The sequence below is a fragment of the Trichechus manatus genome, unplaced genomic scaffold, assembly GCF_000243295.1.
Source record: "Trichechus manatus latirostris isolate Lorelei unplaced genomic scaffold, TriManLat1.0 scaffold00002, whole genome shotgun sequence".
NCBI classification, from domain to species: domain Eukaryota; kingdom Metazoa; phylum Chordata; class Mammalia; order Sirenia; family Trichechidae; genus Trichechus; species Trichechus manatus.
This window is the reverse complement of record NW_004443938.1, coordinates 45,270,070-45,291,360: the sequence shown is the minus strand read 5'-3', so window position 1 is coordinate 45,291,360 and position 21,291 is coordinate 45,270,070. Positions and strand designations below refer to the sequence as shown.

Here is a 21,291-nt window from a genome sequence, read left to right as displayed (position 1 = left end):
AAAAAGGTCGAGAAGGGAGAGGGTTGGCATGTTGTGGGGTTGTTAACCAATGTCATAAAACAATATGTGTACTACTGTTTAGTGAGAAACTATTTGTTCTGTAAACCTTCACCTGAAGTACAATTAAAAAAAAAATCAAACGCCCCCCCAAAAAAATTTTATGGTTTCCCAGTAGCTGTATATCAGATTCTTAAACATTTAAGGCACAATTATTTTCAGAAAAAGAATGATTGGAAATACTAGGAAGGTGAAATTCATAAAAGTTCCTTGGAACAGAGGAATATGGGTAGTTGTAGTATATAGACAATACGTAAGATGTAAAGATTTGAATTGCAAGGACAAGTATCAAAGATCCATAAAATGCCTTGATTATTTCGTTACATTCCAGCCAGTAAACATGAGTCTGCATCTGCCTAACTAACTGGGAGAAGGGAGGCTTAATTTTTTTTTTTTCCCTACAAGAAAAAAAAAAAATAAGTTTATTTATTTTTGGTTAATTGTTAAACTTTTTTTCACATTATTTAGATTCACATCTCTCTGATCAATGGAAGACCAAGTGCTGATGACCCTTCTCCTGAACTGCTGGAATTTACCTCCGCTCGCTATATTCGCCTGAGATTTCAGAGAATACGCACCTTGAATGCTGATTTGATGATGTTTGCCCACAAAGATCCAAGAGAAATTGACCCCATTGTCACAAGAAGAGTAAGTTATGAAATTATTTTGGCAGTTGTGAGTGAAATTGCACCCATCATTTTCATTGTCGGTTAAAGGGTTAAAGAATTTAAAAAGAAATCTTAAAATGATTTGTAGGAGTGCTTATTGTCAGACTTTAAAATTAGACAGGCCTTGGTTCAAATCTAAGCTCTGCCACTAAGTAGGTTTGAAACATTTATCCAAGTTTTTAACATTTTTAAATTTTAATTTCTTCCTTGTAAAAAATGAGGGATCATACTGCTTAGTTCCTAATTTTCTTTTTGAGGACACAATTAGGTAGTTTCTGGCACTTTAGGTGATCATTACTACCATACAAGTGACTTTAAGGAATTACTACTGAAGTGCAGGGGCTCTGAAACATTTTTGGCCATAACGCACACAAAAATGCACTTTATATTGTGGTCCACTGCATACATACGCACACACATACACAGGCACAGAGACAGAGCGAGAGACATCTTAAACTTGAAGGTAAGTAGAATCAGCTGGTGATCTTGTGGAAATGCATATTCTGATTCAGTAGGTGTAGGGCAGGGCAAGGATTCTGCAATTCTCCAAGTTCCCAGATGATGTTGATGCTATTCATCTGTGGACCATTTTGTCCAATCAAATAATTCGGTTTTATGCCCCATTAATGAGTCACAACCCATAGTTTGAAATAGAACTGTTCCAGGGGAAAACTGATTCTATATACTGTTGTATTTTCCATTACAAATAGATTATCAGAAGAAAAAAAGGTTAAAGCTTATTTTCAGCACATCTTTAAACATAAGGAACTAACCTAAGTCCTGTTTTCCAGTCATTTTTTGTTGTTGTTAAGTGCCATGGAGTTGGTTCCAACCCATAGCCACCTTATGTCCAACAGAATGAAACACTGCCTGCTCCTGCGCCATCCTCACAATTGTTGCTATGTTTGAGCCCATTTTTGGAGCCACTGTGTCAATTCATCTCGTCGAGGTCTTCCTCTTTTTCACTGACCCTCTACTTTACAAACCATAATGTCCTTCTCCAGGGACTGGTCCCTCCTGATAACATGTCCAAACAAACAAACAAAAAACAAGTATGCTTCCAAGGAGCACTCTGGCTGTGTTTCTTCCAAAACAGACTTGTATGTTTTTCTGGTGGCCCATGATATATTCAATATTCTTTGCTACCACCAAAATTCAAAAGCATCAGTTCTTCTTTGATCTTTCTTATTCATTGTTCAGCTTTGGCATGCATAGGAGGTGACTGAAAATATGGTTTGGGTCAGGCGCACCTTAGTCCTCAAAGTGACATCTTTGCTTTTTAATACTTTAAAGAGGTCTTTTGTAGCAGATTTGCCCAATACAATACATAGATTTATTTCCTCACTGCTGCTTCCATGAGCATTGATTGTGGATCCAAGTAACGTGAAATCCTTGACAACTTCAATCTTGTCTCCATTTATCATGATGTTACTTAATGGTCCAGTAGTGAGGATTTTTGTTTTCTTTATGTTTACATGTAATCCATACTGAAGGCTGTAGTCTTTGATCTTCATCAGTAAGTGCTTCAAGTCTTCTTTGCTTTCAGCAAGCAAGGTTGTGTTGTCTGCATATCACAGGTTGTTAATGAGTCTTCCTCCAATCCTGATGCTGATGCCACATTCTTCTTCATATAGTCCACCTTCTCAGGTTATTTGCTCAGCATACAGACTGAATACGTATGGTGGAAGGATACAACCCTGACGCATACCTTTCCTGACTTTAAACCACTCAATATCCCCTTGTTTTGTTTGAACAACTGCCTCTTGGTCTATATATACGTTCTTCATGGGCACAATTAAGTGTTCTGAAATTCCCATTCTTTGCAATGTTATCCATAATTTGTTATGATCCACACAGTCAAATGCCTTTGCATAGTCAATAAAACACAGATAAACATCTTTCTGGTATTCTCTGCTTCCAGTAGTGACATGAAATTTGTGGGATTATAACATAGATGATCAGCCCAAGTTCCTGTGATAGTTCTGGTTCCTTTGTTGTCATGAGTCTGGGGACAACTCAACAACAGCTAAAAACAACAATCTGTCTCCCCTGCACCATATTCACTGGCTTATATCATCTTCCTCATACACTGCTACAGACCAAGAAATTACCAAGAGACTCGATTGAGTCATAAAGCCATAAAGCAAATCCATGCCAACAGACTATCTACTGTATAGTGAGACGTGTATGTGGGAAAGAGGACTGTAGGGAGAAACTAAGACTGTGGGGCAAAGCACTTAGCTGTAGAATGAACCTACTAAGTTCAGACCACTGCCACCAGATGCCAAGTTGCTGAACTAGTGAGCTAAATATCTAAGGGCAGCCCTTCTCAAGGTTTCTGAATACCTGTTGCATGTTTTGTCTCATTATTTAACTCTCCCACAACTAACCTCTTCGTTATCACAAAATAACTTTACAAATTTTGGTTATCCCCACACAACATATGTCAGATGTTTTAATGCCATGGATTTTCCAGTCTTGAAACAATTTACCATGTATCATATTTCAGCATATTGTAGATAGTCTCAGGCAGAAGTAATCATTATTTTATAGCAATGCTTTATATTCTTCATTTGTTTAAAAAATCACTTTTAATTCCAATTTTGGCATGACTTAAAAAATACACTGAGGAAGACTGAATAATACTGAAGTGAAATTTAATCTTTCCTGACAGTATATCTATCAGAGAGAAAAAAATCAATGGCAATAAATTACTATTCCTTCTTTCATCTTTTGCAGAAGACAGAGATGGGGGTTGGGGTGTATATCTATTATTTATAACTGCATTGTACATGAGCCTATGAGGAAGATAGTGCAATAGAATTCAACATATAAATGTATTTTTGAAAGTACTTAAGTTCACTAAACATTCTATGTAAATTTAAACATATAAAAATAGGATAATGAATTTCAGTTCCTCTTCATGATGCAAAAGTGAAGCATTATACATTCATACATAAAATGGATTTCTCAATTTTAAAAGCGTCTATAAATACTACTGTATCAGCTTTCTGAACATATCACTGTATTGTATCTATATTATTAACTGATGACGTTAAATTAAAAGCAGATTATCTTACCTAAACTTCCTAGCTAATTCCACAAGTTCAAAGGCAAAAGAGGATTTGTAGTCAAGAAACTCAGATGCTTGAACCTACTTAACCTTGCTAAGTCAGTGTTTTTCATCTGTGTAAAGTGGAATAATAGAGCTATTTACCACTAAGGCGGTTATTTGGATTCCATAGGAAAATGTGAACTACTCCAACAATTATAAAATTTCATATACATATTAATTAGAATTTTAAAATGTCTAGTTTTATAATTATAAATAATCATTAAAAATAGCTGGGTAGATTAAAGTAATTAGGAACATAGTACTACATTAACTACAGACGGGAAGATAATTGCATAGACATTTTAACTAATAATGGAAGGGAAAAAAGCAAGTGTACTGCACATCTAATTTATTCCTCACATTACTTTAAATCAAACTTTCAGTTACTTTTCATTTCCTTTTTATATGATTAAGAAATTTATTGTTATGAGCACAGTTTCTCATAATTGGTTGACTGTTTTCAAAACCATCAAATAAAACAGTCTGCATGTGATTTGGGAATATTGAAGTTCTTATATTGTTACTGTTTTTAGGCGCCGTTGAGTCAGTTCCAATTCATAGTGACCTTATGTACAACAGAACAAAACACTGCCTGGTCCTGTGCCATCCTTACAATCATTGCTATGTTTGAGCCCTTTGTTGCAGCCACTGTGTCAATCCATCTTCTTGAAGGTCTTACTCTTTTTTGCTGACTTTACCGAGCATAATGTTCTTCTCCAGAGAATGGTCCCTCCTGATAACATGTCCAAAGCATGTGAGATGAAGTCTCACCATCCTCTCTTCTAAGGAGCTTCTGGCTGTATTTCCTCCAAGACAGATTTGTTTGTTCTTCTGGCAGTCCATGGTATATACAATATTCTTCACCAACAGCATAAGTCAAATGCATCAATTATTTTTCAGTCTTCCTTATTCATTGACCAGCTTTCTTTCACATGCATCTGAAGCTATTGAAAACACTATGGCTTGGGTCAGGCGTACTTTAGTCCTCAAAGTGACATCTTTGCTTTTAAACACTTTACAGAGATCTTTTGAAGCAGATTTGCTCAATACTATATGTCATTTGATTCCTTGACTGCTGCTTCCACAGACGTTGATTGCGGATCTAAGTAAAATGAAATTCTTAACAACTTCAGTCTTTTCTCCGTTTATCATGATGTTGCTTATTGGTCCACATGAGAGGATTCTTGTTTTCTTTATGCTGAAGTGTAATCCATACCGAAAGCTGTAGTCTTTTATCTTCATCAGTAAGTGATTCAAGTCTTCTTTGCTTTTAGCAAGCAATATTGTATCACTCATACCGCAGGTCGTCTTCCTCCAATCCTGATGCTATGTTCTTCTTCATATAGTCCTTCTTCTGGGATTATTTGCTCAGAATAAAGATTGAATAAATATGGTGAAAGGATAGAACACTGATGCACACAGTTCCCGTTCCCAAACCACACAGTATCTCCTTGTTCTATTTGAACTACTGCCTCCTGGTCTATGTACAGGTTCTGCATGATTACAACTAAGTGTTCTGGAATTCCCATTCTTTGCAATGTTATCCATAGTTTATTACGATGCACACAGTCAAATGCCTTTGCATAGTCAATGAAACACAGGTAAATATCTTTCTGGTATTCTCAGCGGTCAGCCAGGATCCATCTAAGATCACCAATAATATCCATTTCTCTGTGTCCTCTTCTGAATCTGATTTGAATTTCTGGCAGTTCCTTGCTGATGTACTGCTGCAACCAATTTTGAATTATCTTCAGCAAAATTTTACTTGCATGTGATATTAATTATATTGTTTGATAATTTCCACATTCTGTTTGGTCACCTTTCTTTGGAATAGGCACAAATATAAATCTCTTCCAGTTGGTTGGCCAGGTAGTTGTTTTATAATTTCTTGGCATAGATAAATGAACTCTGCCAGCATTGCATCTGTTTGTTGAGACATCTCAACTGGCATTCCATCAATGCCTGGACTCTTGTTTTTCACCAGTGCCTTCAGTGCAGCTTAGACTTCTTACTTTAATTCCATTGGTTCTTTATCATATACTACCACCTGGAATGGTTGAATGTTGACCAATTCTTTTTGGTACAGTGACTCTGTATATTGCTTCCATCTTCTTTTGATACTTCCTGGGTCATTCAATATTTTGCCTATAGAATTCTTCAGTATTGCAACTCAAGGCTTGAATTTTTTCTTCAGTTCTTTCAGCTTAAGAAATGCCAAGTGTATTCTTCCTTTTGGTTTTCTAACTTCATGTCTTTGCACATTTCATTATAATACTTTATCTTCTCAAGCTGTCCTTTGAAATCTTCTGTTCATCTCTTTTAGTTCATCATTTCTTCCTTTCACTTTGGCTACTCTATACTCAAAAGCAAGTTTCTGAGTCTCTTCTGACATCCATTGTGGTCTTTTCTTTCTTTCCTGTTTTTCTAATGACCTTTTCTTACTTCGTGTATAATGTCCTTGATGTCATTCCCACAACTTGTCTGGTCTTCAGTCATTAGTGTTAAGTGCAACAAATCTATTCTTGACATGATCTCTAAATTCAGGTGGGATATACTCAGGGATATACTTTGGCTCTGTTGGACTTGTTTTAATTTTCTTCAGCTTCAGCTTTAACTTGCATATGAACAATTGATGATCTGTTCTGCAGTTGGCCCCTGGCCTTGTTCTGAAGGTTGATATTGAAATTCTGCATTGTATCTTTCCACAAATATAGTCAGTTTGATTTCTGTGTATTCCCTCTGGTGAGATCCACGTGTATAGTCGCCATTTATGTTGTTGAAAAAAAGTATTACCAATGAATAGGTCGTTGGTCTTGCAAAATTCTATCATGAGATCTCCGATATTGTTTCTATCACCGAGGCCTTATTTTCCAAGTACTGATCCTTCTTCTTTATTCCCAGCTGTCTTAGTCATCTAGTGCTACTCTAACAGAAATACCACGAGTGGATGGCTTTAACAAAGAGAAGTTTATTCTCTCACAGTCCAGTAGGCTACAAGACCAAATTCAGGGCTTCAGCTTCAGAAGGCTTTCTCTCTCTGTCAGCTCTGGAGAAAGGTCCTTGTAATGCATCAGTCTTTCCTTGGTCTAGGAGCTTCTCTGTGCAGGAACCTCAGGTCCAAAGGACGCGCTTTGCTCCTGGCACTGCTTTCTTGGTGGTATGAGGTTCCCATGTGTCTCTGCTCACTTCTCTCTTTTATATCTCAAAAGAGATTGCCTTAAGACACTATCTAATCTTGTCAACCTCATCAGTGTAACCTCATCACAGTGATAGAATTTACAACACATAAGGAGATCACATACAATCTCATCATAGTGATAGAGTTTACAACACTTAAGGAAAACACATCAGATTACACAACCATACAATACTGGGAATCATGACCCAGCCAAGTTGCAACACTCATTTTTTGGGGGACACAATTCAATCCATGACACCAGCTTTCACTTTCCAATCAACATTAATTATCAATGCAGCTTGATTGCAGGTTTGATAACTTCAGACTGTAGGAGTTGGTAAAATTCTTTAATTTCTTCATCTTTGGCATTAGTGGTTGGTATGTAAATTTGAATAATAGTCATATTAACTCGTCTTCCTTGTAGGTGTAAGCATATTATCCTATCATTGACAGTGTTGTAGTTCAGAATAGATCTAGAAATGTTATTTTTTTTTACAATGAATGTGACTCTATTTCACTTCAATTGTTCATTCCTGGCATAGTACACCACTCGTCTGTCAGTTTGTCCTACTGTGGTGGCATGCATGTTGCTGTGATGCTAGAAGCTATGCCACTGGTATTTCAAACACCAGCGGGGTCATCTATGGTGGTCAGGTTTCAGTGGAGCTTCCAGACTAAGACAGACTAGGAAGGAGGACCTGGTAGTCTATATCTGAAACATTGACCTGTGAAAACCTTATGAATAGCAGTGGAACACTGTCTGATATAGTGCTGGAAGATGAGCTCCTCAGGTTGGAAAGCAATCAAAATACAACTGGGGATGAGCTTTCTCCTCAAAATAGAGTTGACCTTCATGATGTGGATGGAGTAAAGCTTTCGGGACCTTCATTTGCTGATGTGTTGTCATGGATTGAATTATGTCCCCCAAAAAATGTGTGTATCGGTTTGGCTGGGCCATGATTCCTGGTATTGTGTGGTTTTCCTATGTGTTGTAAATCCTGTCTCTATGATGTTAATGAGGGAGGATGGGTGGCAGTTGTGTCAGTAAGGCAGGACTCAGTCTACAAGATTGGATTGTATCCTGAGGCAATGTCTTGAGATATAAAAGACGGAAGTGAGCAGTGAGACAGGGGGACCTCATACCATCAAGAAAGCAGTGCCGGGAGCAGAGCACGTCCTTTGGACAGGGGTCCCTGTGCAGAGAAGCTCCTAGTCCAGGGGAACACCAAAGAGAGGAAGGCCAACAGAGAGAAAAAGCCTTCCCCTAGAGCTGACGCTCTGAATTTGGACTTTTAGCCAACTTTGACTGTGAGGAAATAAACTTCTCTTCATTAAAACCACCCACTTGTGGTATTTCTGTTATAGCAGCATTAGATGACTAAGACATGTGTCATGACTCAAAATGAGAAGAAACAGCTGCAGACATCCATTAGTAATTGGAACATGAAATGTATGAAGTATGAATCAAGGAAAATTGGCAGTCGTCAAAAATGAAATGGAATGCTTGATGGTTGATACCCTAGGCATTAGTGAGCTGAAATGGACTCGTATTGACCATTTTGAATCAGACAATCATATGGTCGACTATACCAGGAATGAGGTTCCTATAATGACAATAAAAAAGGTTTTCTTTCAAGAAACTAAGTAAGACAACTTTTATGAAGAATTATAGTCCTTGGCCCCAGATAAAAACTACTCTCAATAATAGGTGCTATCTGTCCAATCGAAACTTCTAAAATGCCCACCTAACATAACATAAATTATTGGATCAAGCATAACAACAAGTGTGAAGGTGGCACAGGTCTGGACAGTGTTTCCTTCTGTTGTATGTAGGGTCGCTATGAGTCAGAACCGACTTGACAGCACCTAACAACAAACAACAACATATATTATAGGCATCCTTTCTTTGGGCTACTATTACAATACTAAGAGTGACTTCCTCAGTTTTATGAACACCTAAATGTCTTCGAAGAACACAAACTTGCTTCAAACTAAGGATAAAAACAAGTGTAAAGTGTTTTAACGGAGCATTCCCTTTTGTTACTTTCACCTTGGAGTCTTCTTAACAGGATTTTTCTCTGGATTGCTTTTTGCAGTATTACTACTCCATCAAGGATATTTCGGTCGGAGGGATGTGCATCTGCTATGGTCATGCCAGGGCTTGTCCACTTGATCCAGTGACAAATGTATGTATATTTATAGGATGCTTACATGAAATGAAGCTCTGAACTGCAAAATGCTTCATGTGAGGCTTTGCTGACAGGAAATGCTGTGAATGGGTGTCAGCTCCCCACTTAGTGTAACAGAAGGCTGTGCCAGGGTGAAATAGAGCTGGCAGTTGGGATGATAGACTTTAAAGTCAGCCATCACAGTATCAGAAAACAGATTAGTTCTTTCTAAAAAGGTTCCAAACTGGTCTATCTATTTTGAAACTTCTCTAGCTATGACAGCTTGCTACATGATTTAGCTTTAGAGAATGCCTGCTATCAATCACCCTAGCCATTTCTTTAAAGATTGTAATAAAAAAATTAATGCAAAATAATGAAAGATGGGCATGGAAATAAATATATAATGGCCATGAAACAGGATGCTCAGGCAGGGCAGGGCCAATAGGGAGTGGGGCAGAAGAAAATATTCAAGAAACAATTGAAATTGCCAGGCCAGAAAATGCTGGAATGCCTTCTAGTAGAATTTTTCATTAATGTCAGTGTATTATGTGAACATAACCTAAAGAAGAAGATGAATGACCGTCTGTTTTTCTCAATCATAAACAAACTGGTGAAGTACAAAATCATCTACTGTGGAGTAGATGGAAGAAGTACATTGAATAGAAAGATCAGTGAACATAGGTTGGGCTATGAGTTGTTTTTTTTTCCCGCTACTAACAGCGTAATACAAATGATATTACATTCAAAGCTAGTTTTCTAACTAATGGATCACAGTGTTATCTCCCAGGGAAGGTTCAAATACCCTGGTATATCTAGGCAGGCAAAGTTCCAGTGCTGCTTTCTGCAGGGCATAACAGTTCACTATCAACTGTATTGATGGACAGTGTTTCCCAAGCTTAGAGAATCCACAGGAAGCTTTGGAGAGTCAGGTCCATGCAGCTCACCCAGACAAGAGGTTTAGTCCTAGAGGACATTTGATTTCTATTCTACCTGTTCCCCTAGATGCCTAGGAATCAACTCCCTTCTTTGTTCACACTACCTAAAATGTTAGCAGTACTTTGAGGGAAACCTTAAAATAGACACATCCAACCCAGAAAACCTCCATATCCTAGGCATCAGAGAAGGAGATTCCACACTTCAACACCAGTGCTAATTTGGCCTCCATGTTCTGTTCTAAGCCTAAGCCCAGTGAGTCCAGAATCAGCCCGGAGCCCTCTAAGCTGGTGCTGGTCACATATACCAGCCTCAGGCAGGAACCACTTTCTTCCCAGACCAACAAGAGTTTTTACATATTGGTACAGAGTCTAGAGGTTTTCTTTTTTCTTCACACTAAATTTCAGGGAAAGACCCTCATTTATGGTTCTATATAATGTGAAAATTTTGCCTTTCCCTTCCTCTTTGACTAGAAATCCCACTGTGAATGTGAGCATAATACGTGTGGTGATAGTTGTGATCAATGCTGTCCAGGATTCCATCAGAAACCTTGGAGAGCTGGAACTTTTCTAACGAAGACTGAATGTGAAGGTATGTTCTTGAGAAGCCGTAGAATGTGTAATTCTTTCTTTCCTTGGAGACAGGTATTTTAAACATATGGTGATTTTAGGAAAACTCCTATTTCTGATTTACATGTTTTATCTGAGGTAATAGCTGGTAAATTCTTTTACTCTGTTATCTTCATTACTATTCAAGGTTTTCTTTTTCTTTTAATTTGAAAAATGTTTGCCAAACACCTGTGAATTTACCACTGTGATAGGGTTGGGAGAAATAGATAAAAAATTCGTGTACACTTATTGTCATCATGGTGAAACTGAAGCTTATAATAAAATGTATGTATAGACTAATGTAAGTAAGCATTCAGCAAAGCATAGACTATATAGAGACTAGCCTTCTAAACACATAGGTTTATAAAATGGTTCTAACACCAGTGTTAGCTCCAGCTCCTTCTGTCTACTCCCTTAGCACCCCCTACTCTACCCTCTCTCTTAGTAAATGGACCTGAAAACTCGTCATCAAATGAAGGGAGAAAAGTAAGAGGTGAGAGACTATACCCTACTTGTTAGAGGCCACTTAATATCTGAAAAACAAAGAACACTGTGATTCATTACCACCCCATTGCCGTCGAGTCGATTCCGACTCATAGTGACTCTATAGGACAAAGTACAAATACCCTATAGAGTTTCCAAGGAGTGGCTGGTGGATTTGAACTGCCGATCTTTTGGTTAGCAGCCAAACTCTTAACCACTTCGCCACCAGGTCTCCATGATTCATTAGTTATACTTATTAAGGGATGACATTTGAGAGCAATAACTAGGAAATGGAGAAGGTGACAGGGAAGGCAAGAAATAAAATTTTTGGAAAATGAACACTTATTATAATAGTAAGTGGTAATATTTTAAACACATGGCTTCATGTGAATAACAACTGTATAGAACTACTAATATTAGAAATGACATCAATGAGAACCATTATCATAAACTACGCTATAACAATTATTGGACAGAGACAACTGAGAAAAAAATGGGTAATGAAAATAGTAAGAAGACTGGTTCTGCAAATGTGACAATAAATACTTATTTATACTTTAAATTATCACTTTTGAAGACAACCCGTATGTCTAACTGTTCCTAAAGAGAAATACTCAAGAAGTGTAGCAGGTGATTTTATAGCCCAATAGTGCCAAATGGCCCTACATGGTGACAAGGATGCTGGAGAAACGTCTGTTTCTGGCAATCTCGTCAGGCCAAGAAATGACCAAAAAAACAGAAGCTTGTGCTGAGCTATAGACCCAACGTAGTATGAAGCCCAATTCAACTGAATGCCAATATTAATGTTTTAATGAATCAACCTTACCATATTTTTTTTCAGCTCAATAAATATATATGGCCTCCAGAAAAGGCTTGGTAGACATTTTAAACTATTACCAATTCTATATATTTATTGACTAACAAATGAATTCAAATAATATTTATTACCTATCACATGATAACGTCTTTAAAACTATTAGATTATAGTAAACTTTGATCATAAAATATTCTCCACTATAAAATATATATATTTTTTTCTTTTCAGTTTAAGATTCTGCATATACTATCAATGTCTTGTTTCTTCGTTTTTTGGATGTACTTCTTTAGCTTTTTGATTTGGGTCTGCCTGCTTATAGAGGTATTTTGATTTGGAAATTTCCCATTACTACTGGGACATAGCTGGAGGTTGGGCCACCACTACCCACTGTTGTAGGAGGGAGACAGTTGGAGGCCCAACCTTTATTTTCTTCAATGCCATTCACCCTCAGCTTGCCAGTCTCTCAGGTGCTTAGCAACTTCTCACAGAGAGCAGATATTCATTCCAAACAATGCATTTAAATCAAATGCCACCCAAGGCTATTTGCTCTCAAACCTCTGTAAATTTGAATTAAATTTCTCTTCTGTTTGTGGCATATTAGCAATCACAAGTGGGAGAGGCATTTGAAGGTAGGGGTTCCTCCTGTTGCTTTTGATGTTATATCGCACAGTTATAATTTTGATTACACGAACAGTAGTGTAAGTGGATATCTAAAATCCTTCACTACTCTCTACTTGGGTATACATATTTAAACACAGAGAACAAAAAGACAGATGAAACTTGTTAGCAACAGGGGTGGACTAAGATAAGTCAGAGGAGATTTTCACTTGCTAGTGAATAGTGGGATTATGAAGTATTTTTTCATTTCTTTACAGGGCAGAAGAGAGATTTTATTTCCAAATTGAAAAATTAAACATTTAAAAAGCAGAATTAAAGATGGGGCCTTAACCATAAAATCATATATAAATATCATGTTTTTGGCGATGTATATGTTCCTAAAAGCTTATGTGAGAATTTTCTTTTCCAAGTTGAATCACACTCCAATCACCTTAATATTTAGAAAAATCCTTCCGTGACATGACAAATCCCTCTGTTAAATGACTAGTCACCTAATTCATTTGAGTTTAATTTGGATTGCCATCAGTCTAGCTTAGCTAAAGCAAGGTATATCTCCAATGAGCAAAGCCCATTCATTCCATTACTAAGCCTTTACTAAAGAATAGTTTCATATCATGTGTCTTGAATATCCTCTGAAATAGCAAACTGCTAATGATGGAGTAAAAAGTGGCTGTTGTGATCAGTTGTCACCCATGTCATCTGAAGCTATACAAGGAGAGCTGTACAGAGAGCAGGGCCCATAGATAACAACAAGGGCTGCAGGCTGAGGGACCTTGCCATATGGAGTGTGAAAGCAATGCTGCTCTAACATCAGTGTTTTACCGACATTAGCTCATGGCTATAAATATTATTAGTAAAACTAACTCTAAACAGTGTGAGATTAAGTTTGTATTACTTTATATTTCCCTCTACTTACACTGGCAGTAGAAATTTTAACTGTTTTTTGTAATATATTTTTACATCAGGGTTTTTAAGAATTCCTGTGTATTGTCCTAAAGATATAAAACCGCTTATATATCCATTGCCCTCGAGTCGATTCCAACTCATAGCAACCCTACTGGACAGAGTAGAACAGCCCCATAAGGTTTCCAAGGAGCCACTGGTGGACTCGAACTGTCGATCTGTTGGTTAGCCGCTGAGCTGTTAACCACTGTGCCACCAGGGCTCCAAAACTGTTTATAACTACTAGTAATTTATACTTATTATTATGTGTTTCCTAGAATAAAGTTTGAAAACTCTCCAATAATATAGAAAAATATTATATTCTAAATAAAAATCAGCAGATTGGAGAAAGTATTTGCAACAAACATGACAAGTCTATATATAACATCCTTGCTATATTAAGAGAACTTACAAATCAATAAGACAAAAGATCAATAACCTTTAAATGACCAAAGGTCAAAACAGGCATTTCTGAACAACAACAACAAAATACTTATAACCATACATAAATATTATCACAGTTATAATTAGGAGTCTTTGGGTGGTGCAAACAGTTAAGTGAGCCAAAACGTTGGTGGTTCCAACCCACCCAAAAGTGCCTTGAAATCTTGAAATCTTGAAACAGGCCTGGCAATCTGTTTCTGAAAGGTCACAGCCTTGAAACCCTATGGAGCAGTTCCACTCTGCATAGTTGGGGTCACTATGAGTCAGAATTAACTTAATGGCAACTAACAACAGCAACAACAAGTCATAATCAAAGTGGTTGTTGTTGTTGTTAGGTGCGGTCAAGTTGGCTCTGAACCATAGCGACCCCATGCACAACAGAAAGAACACTGCCGGTCCTGCGCCATCCTCACAATTGTTGCCATGCTTGAGCCCATTGTTGCAGCCACTGTGTCAGTCCATCTCATTGAGGGTCTTCCTCTTTTTCATTGACTTGCTATTTTATCAAGCATAATGTCCTTCTCCAGGGACTGATCGCTCCTGATAACATGTCCAAAGTATGTGAGATGTGGTCTCACCATCCTTGCTTCTAAGGAGCATTCTGGTTGTACTTCTTCAAAGAGATAATTAAGGTAGTACCAATTAAAACAACAAAAATTACTTTTTTCTAACTTATCAAAGTGTCCATTCATTCATTCAGCAAATACTTAAATGCTTGCTATGTTGAGGAACTGGTGTCTCTGGGTGAACGGTGCAACGGTTAACACGTTTGGCTTCTGACTGAAATGTTAGAGGGTAGGGTCCATTGAGAGGCACTTCAGAAGAAAACCCTGACCATCTACTTGGGAAAAATTAGTCAATGAAAACTCTATGGAACACATTCTACTCTGACATACATGGGCTCCCATGAATCCGAATCAGCTCAACGGCAACTAGTTTATTAATTACTATTGACCACCTCATGTTTCAAATGGAAACTGAGCCTTAGTGAAATTAAGAAGTTGCCCAAGTCACATAGCTACTAAGTAATGACGAGGAGGAACCCTGGTGGCACAGTGGTTAAGTGCTCTGTGGGAGAAAGATGTGTCAGTCCGCTTCTGTAAAGATTTACAGCCTTGGAAACCCTATGGGAAAGTTCTACTCTGTCCTGTATGTTGCCGTGAGTCGGAATTGACTCAATGGCAGTGGGTTTTTGGTTTTAATAACGAGGACACTCAAATCCAAGACTAGTGCAAGTGAGTATGCTCTTAGCCACTAAGTAAACCAGTTCTTATTTTGTCCTGATTGCTTGACACCTACCATACATCTGGACTCCCTGGGTGGTACTAATAGTTAAGGCAGTTGGCTGCTAACCAAAAGGTTGATGGTTCGAGTCCGCCCAGAAATTCCTTATAGATGTCTCAGAAGAAAGGCCTAATGATCTACTTTCAAAAAAGTCAACCTCTGAAAACCCTACAGAGCACAGCTGTACTCTGACACACCTGGGGTCACCATGAGTCAAAATCTAGTCTATTGCAAGTGGTTTACCATATATTTATCTCCCTTATCTGTCCAAACATGAAGGGATGTGGAAGTGGTTAGCAGTACTGACCATGGAGCTTGATTTCTGAGTTTGGTTCCCAATATTTATTATGTTATCCTGTACAAGTTACATCACTTCTCTGTGCCTCAGGTTCCTAACATAAGAAAAGTTAATAGGTAACTCTTAGAACTATTTTGAGGATTAAAATCAGTAGTAATATGAAACACTTAGAACAAAGCCTAGCATAAAAAAGAAAACAATAAAACAAGTTTTTGTTGTTAGTAGTAATAGTAAAAGAGGGGGGACTGTAGCCTACACATTCTTTCTACCCATAGGATCTAACAGACATTTATGTGGAGTCCCAGGGTGGCGCTGGATTATTACTGAAAGGTTGGCAGTTCGAACCCGTACAGAGGCACCTAGGAAGTAAGGCCTGGCAAGCTGCTTCTAAAAGGTCACAGCCTTGAAAACTCCATGGAGTACAATTCTTCTCTGCACACATAGGGTTGCCATGACTTGGAATTGACTCAACGGCAGTTAACAATAAGAACAGCAATGATTCATTACAGGTTATCTGGTTATTAATCACACAGTGCCACTGTTCAATAATTTTTTGTTCAGGTTTGTCATAATTGGAAATTATAGGTTGAATCATATGAAACTGGAATCTTGTTAGTCAAAATCAGTCAAATATTGTCAATTTTACATGATTCAGCTTCATTTGGGTAATTTCAAGTTGCATGAGAAACTGTGAATGTAGTAATGCATCCAATAAATTCAAATACTTTGTCGATACTTTTGGAATGATCGATAGCATATACCTGTGTGTGCGCTAAATGTAATGTAGTTTGCAATATAGTATAAAATCTATTCACGAATAACAGAAAATAATTTTTAAATATATCTGAAACCTGGAATTAATGTTGACTGATTTATTTCTCTCTGATGCAGCATGCAATTGCCATGGGAAAGCTGAAGAGTGCTATTACGATGAAACTGTTGCCAGAAGAAATCTGAGTTTAAATGTACATGGAAAGTACAGCGGAGGGGGTGTGTGCATTAATTGTACCCAAAACACCGCCGGTATAAACTGTGAGACATGCGCCGATGGCTTCTTCAGACCCAAAGGGGTAAAGTATGCTCTTTGTTTTATGAAGTGTTAGTATATCTTTTTCATACAGAGATGTAATATACAGAAAAAAAATTTTGATAGCTTCTCTAGTAAATTGAACTTCAAATTCCAAAAGGTGACTAGCAACCTTTCCCAGCTGAAACTGATATAAATCTTTGAGAATGTGATATAAACATTTGTCAGTAGAGAAAGTTCCCTTGTGCTTTATTCCAGTCAATTCCTCACTCCATAGTCAAAAACGGTTCTGATTTTTAGCACATAATTTAGTTTTCCATGTTACTGAACTTCATAAAAATGAAATCATACAGTACATACTCTTTTGTGTCTTCCGTCTTTCAGTTAACATACATTTTGAGATTTATCCGTGGTGCATGTATGAGTAGTTAGTTCTTCTTTATATTCATGTATTGCTGCATAGTATTTCATTGCATGAAAATACCATACTTTTTACTCCATTTTCCTGGTGATGGACATTTGGATTGCTTACAGTTTGGGTCTAACTCTCACAAACGATTCTATACAAATCCTTTCGTGATCATGTTTTCATTTTGTCTTTTATAAATACCTGCGAGCATAATCTTTACAAAAAAAATCAGCCATTAAAAACTCTTTGGAGCCCAGGATGGTGCAGGACCAGGCAGTGTTTCTTTCTGTTGTACACAGCGTCACTATGAGTTGGAACCAACTCAAAGGCACCTAATAACAAGCGCACCAAATTTGGTCTTCTTTTGAAGGTTAAGTTTAAGTTTTCTATGTTCAGAATCAACTTGTCAATTACAGGAAATGTTATTTGGGATTGTCATACAGAATCTATAGACTAACGGTGAGAGAACTGACATCTTAATAATATTGACTCTTCCAATCAATGACCATATAATATCTCTCCATTTATTTATGTCTTCTTTAATTATTCACAGCAGTGTTTTCACTGTAGAGATCTCATATGCCTTTGTTAAATTTAATCCTCAGTGTTTTGCACCATTTAAAAATATATTTTTAAAAATGACTAATTCTTTGATGCCATAACACAGAAATATTTTTTCTATATTGACTTTATATTCCATTTCCATACTATTTTCACTTATTTGTTTCGGTAGTTTTAAACTAGATTCCTTAGAAGCTTACACATTAATCATGTTTTCTGCAAATAAATTCAAGTTTATTCCTTCTTTATGCTAATGTTAAATAAAAATGGTTAGAGCCGATATTATTTGCCTTGTTCTCAATCTTAAAAGTAAACATGTAATATTTCACCATTTAGTATTATGTGAGTTGTAGATTTTTCACAGATACCTTATATCAAATTCAGGAAGTCCCCTACTATTTCTATGTTGCCGAGAGTTTTTATAATACTGTGGTATTGAGTTTTATGAAATGCTTTTTTTACATCTACTAAAATGAACATACAGATTTTCTCCTTTATTCTGCTAATGTGGTGAATATAAACTGATGGATTTCGTTAATATTAAATCAACCCCGCATGCCTGAGATAAACCCTTCTTAGTTATAAAATATTATCTTTTTAATATTTTGGATGACTCAGTTTACTATTTAAGACTTTTTGTGTCTTCTCATAAGGGATATTGGTCTGCAATTTTATTTTCTTAAAATGTCTTTGCCGGGTTTTTGTATTGGGGAATACTGGCCTCGAAAATGAGTTTGGAAATGCTAGTTCTTCCTCTATTTTTTAAAATAATTTTTGTAATATTGGAATTAAAAATGTTCAACAGAAATTCCCAATGAAACTATTTAGGCCTCTAATTTTTATTTTTGAGAAGGGCTTTGATAATGAATTCAATTTTAATACATATAGGGCTAGATAAGTTTTGCCTTTTTTCATTGGGTCAGTTTTGCTACATTATGTTTTTAAAAGAGTTCATTTATCCCATCTAAATTATCAAATTTATTAGCATAACATTTTTAATGTTTCTTTGTTATTCTTTTAAATTTATAGTGCCTATGTTATTACTCTTTAATTCTAAAATTATTAATATTTGCCTTTTTTTTATTTTATTGATAACTTAGAGATTTATCAGTTTGATGAATCTGTTAAAAAGATGTTTGCCTTTTTTATTATTATGTCTGCGTTCTAATTATTGATTCCTGGTCTTATGTTTATTATTTCATTTTTTTAACCTGTTTTGGGTTTAAATTACCTATTCTTTTGCTACCTTCATTTTGATTGTTTGCAAATCTTATAAATTATTAGAAAAAGTGGATTCTGTAAATTGCAAATATGCAGTTTTTATATTATGAATTTTAGCAAAATAATGTATTGCTATGTATTATTAAAATTAATTGGTTCTTAAAATTTTTCAGAATAGAAAAATATTGGTGTTTTTAATACACTTGATTAAAAGCATTTTAAACTTTTTTCTCAGGTATCTCCAAAGTATTCAAGACCCTGTCAGCCATGTCGTTGTGATCCAATTGGTTCGTTTAATGAAGTCTGTGTCAAGGATGAGAAACACGCTCAACGAGGTAGGACAGGTAGTAGAGAGGCACTGTTCTGACAAAAGGAGAGCTGAAAGCCAAATACGATTATTTTCAGATTATTTACATAATAAATTTATTCTTAAATCTATTAGTGTTCCTCCAGAAGACAGTTTTTTATTCATCTAAATGGTTAATTACATGTTTTATTATAATGCTGTAAAAGCAAGAGTTGAATCATTTGTTTGCAGAAGGTATGTATGTATGCATATTTATGTCTATATATATATATATATATCTTCTGGTCAATCACAGTTATGTGGCATATGTATTTTTTAGTGTCTTTTGCTGTTTGTTAGGTTGTTTTGTAGCTTCTATGGTTTCTAGTGTGAAATGACAGCACTCATTGACGGTTGTGTGTGCTGCAGTGGGTAGAATGAATAGAGATCACATAGCAAGGAAGAAGTATAGACAATAATGTAGGTAGGAAGACGTGCATAAAGGACTGAGAAAAGCTAGTGATAATGAGTTAATGGCAGAAAAGAGGTTGAAATTAATTTAAGCCAAACACTTCTCTGAGGAATGAAATTCATGATAACTCCAAATACAGAAGCATCAAATGCCAGCATAACTCCTTGAGGTAAAACGTTTGGGAGCTACTTCCAGGGCAGTTGCTTGCCAAGTTTAAGTGTAAAATTCATTCATAGAATGTATCAGGAACCATTTCTTTTTATCTCTTAGAGTGGATTCTTCTTGTCTTTGAAAAGATTAAAACAAATCAGGCTAAAATGCAGGTTTCTTCCCTCCAAGGACTTCAGAGTTAAAAGACTGGCAATGTTTCTTCGGCACATTTTAACTTACCTGCTTTCTTTATAAAACTGTATAGGATTATCAGTTTTAGCCTTTAGGTCTTCAATCTTGAAATATATAAAAAAGATATATTTTAATATTCAAATGTTGCATTACTTAAGGTCATTATTCCTTTTATGGCCCCTTTTCTTTTTTAGAGGAGCAACAAAACAGCCATGTTATTTTCTGTAATGTCACTAACTCTTCCCTTTTAAACTGATAAATATGTTATCAATGAAAAAGTTAGAAAAAAATTGAAAGAGAAAAATGACTGTACAACATAGTGGTAATTCAGTAGAGGTACCTCTATTAACATTTTTATGGATTTTTGTTATAATACATAAATAACTTTTAAATTTTGTTCCTTTAAATTTTCCATAATGAATTTTTCACCATATCTTTTTTCACAAAGTTTCTCTGCAAATCTGATTTTAGTAGCTGTATGTCATCATATGGGTATAGCATACTTTATTTACCCACTCAACTTTATAGTCGCTTTAACATTATTTCTAGTTTTTGTATATTGTCACTAATGCTTTAATGGAGATCTTTTTATAACAATATTTTTCAATTAGTATAAAACAATGCATAGTAAAATGCAATTTTAACATTAAGGAGGGAATAAAATGGTAACAATCGTGTTCCTTTCTACCTAATCAGTACCAGTCCCATTTCCAAACTTAACCATATTGAGCCTTTAGTTTTATTCAGTTATTTAGAGCTTTACCTCCAATATCTGAAAAATATTCTCATCAATACTTTTTACTTTATCAACATTAAATATTGCCTAATGACTCTTCCTTTTTGAAAGATGAAAAATGTTACATTAATACCACTTCCTCCTCTCTATCATCCATCTTTACATTCTTATTAAGTATGTCTTCTATGGTATTTTTATTATGTTAAATAGAAACCTTAAATATCTATTTCATGATCTATTAAATTTGGACTCTGTCTCTTAAGATCCTACTATGCATGATGAGAAAAAGACCATCCCTATACTCCCCTCTGATCTTCCAACTGACTTAGCAATGTCTGTCTGTTGTGTCTTTACATTTTCAAAGATTGTAACAGTTATATTTGGTTCTGAATCAATAATTAATTCTTCCAATTTTAAAATTTAAATCTAATAATAAAGATTTACAATATTATGATAAAATATATCCTATTTAGTGTAAAGAACATTTCAAGATCCATCCTGAAGTACAATGCTGTCAGCGATAGGATAATATCCATACACCTACAAGGAAGAGGACTTGAAGCACTTAACTGATGAAGATCAAAGACTACAGCCTTCAGTATGGATTACACTTCAACATAAAGA

At 36.0% G+C, this 21,291-nt stretch overlaps 1 protein-coding gene across 1 annotated transcript in view; it reads left to right on the top strand.

The window, feature by feature from the left end:
- Positions 1-21,291, top strand: part of LAMA2 (laminin subunit alpha 2) — a gene marked incomplete at its 5' end in the record, with an annotated part of 457,095 nt that overhangs the window by 47,445 nt on the left and 388,359 nt on the right. The window contains 5 exons of the mRNA XM_012554936.2: positions 526-705; positions 9,115-9,204; positions 10,593-10,710; positions 16,505-16,683; positions 19,067-19,166. Coding sequence (XP_012410390.1) covers positions 526-705; positions 9,115-9,204; positions 10,593-10,710; positions 16,505-16,683; positions 19,067-19,166 — 667 coding nt within the window. The remainder of the gene's footprint in view (positions 1-525; positions 706-9,114; positions 9,205-10,592; positions 10,711-16,504; positions 16,684-19,066; positions 19,167-21,291) is intronic.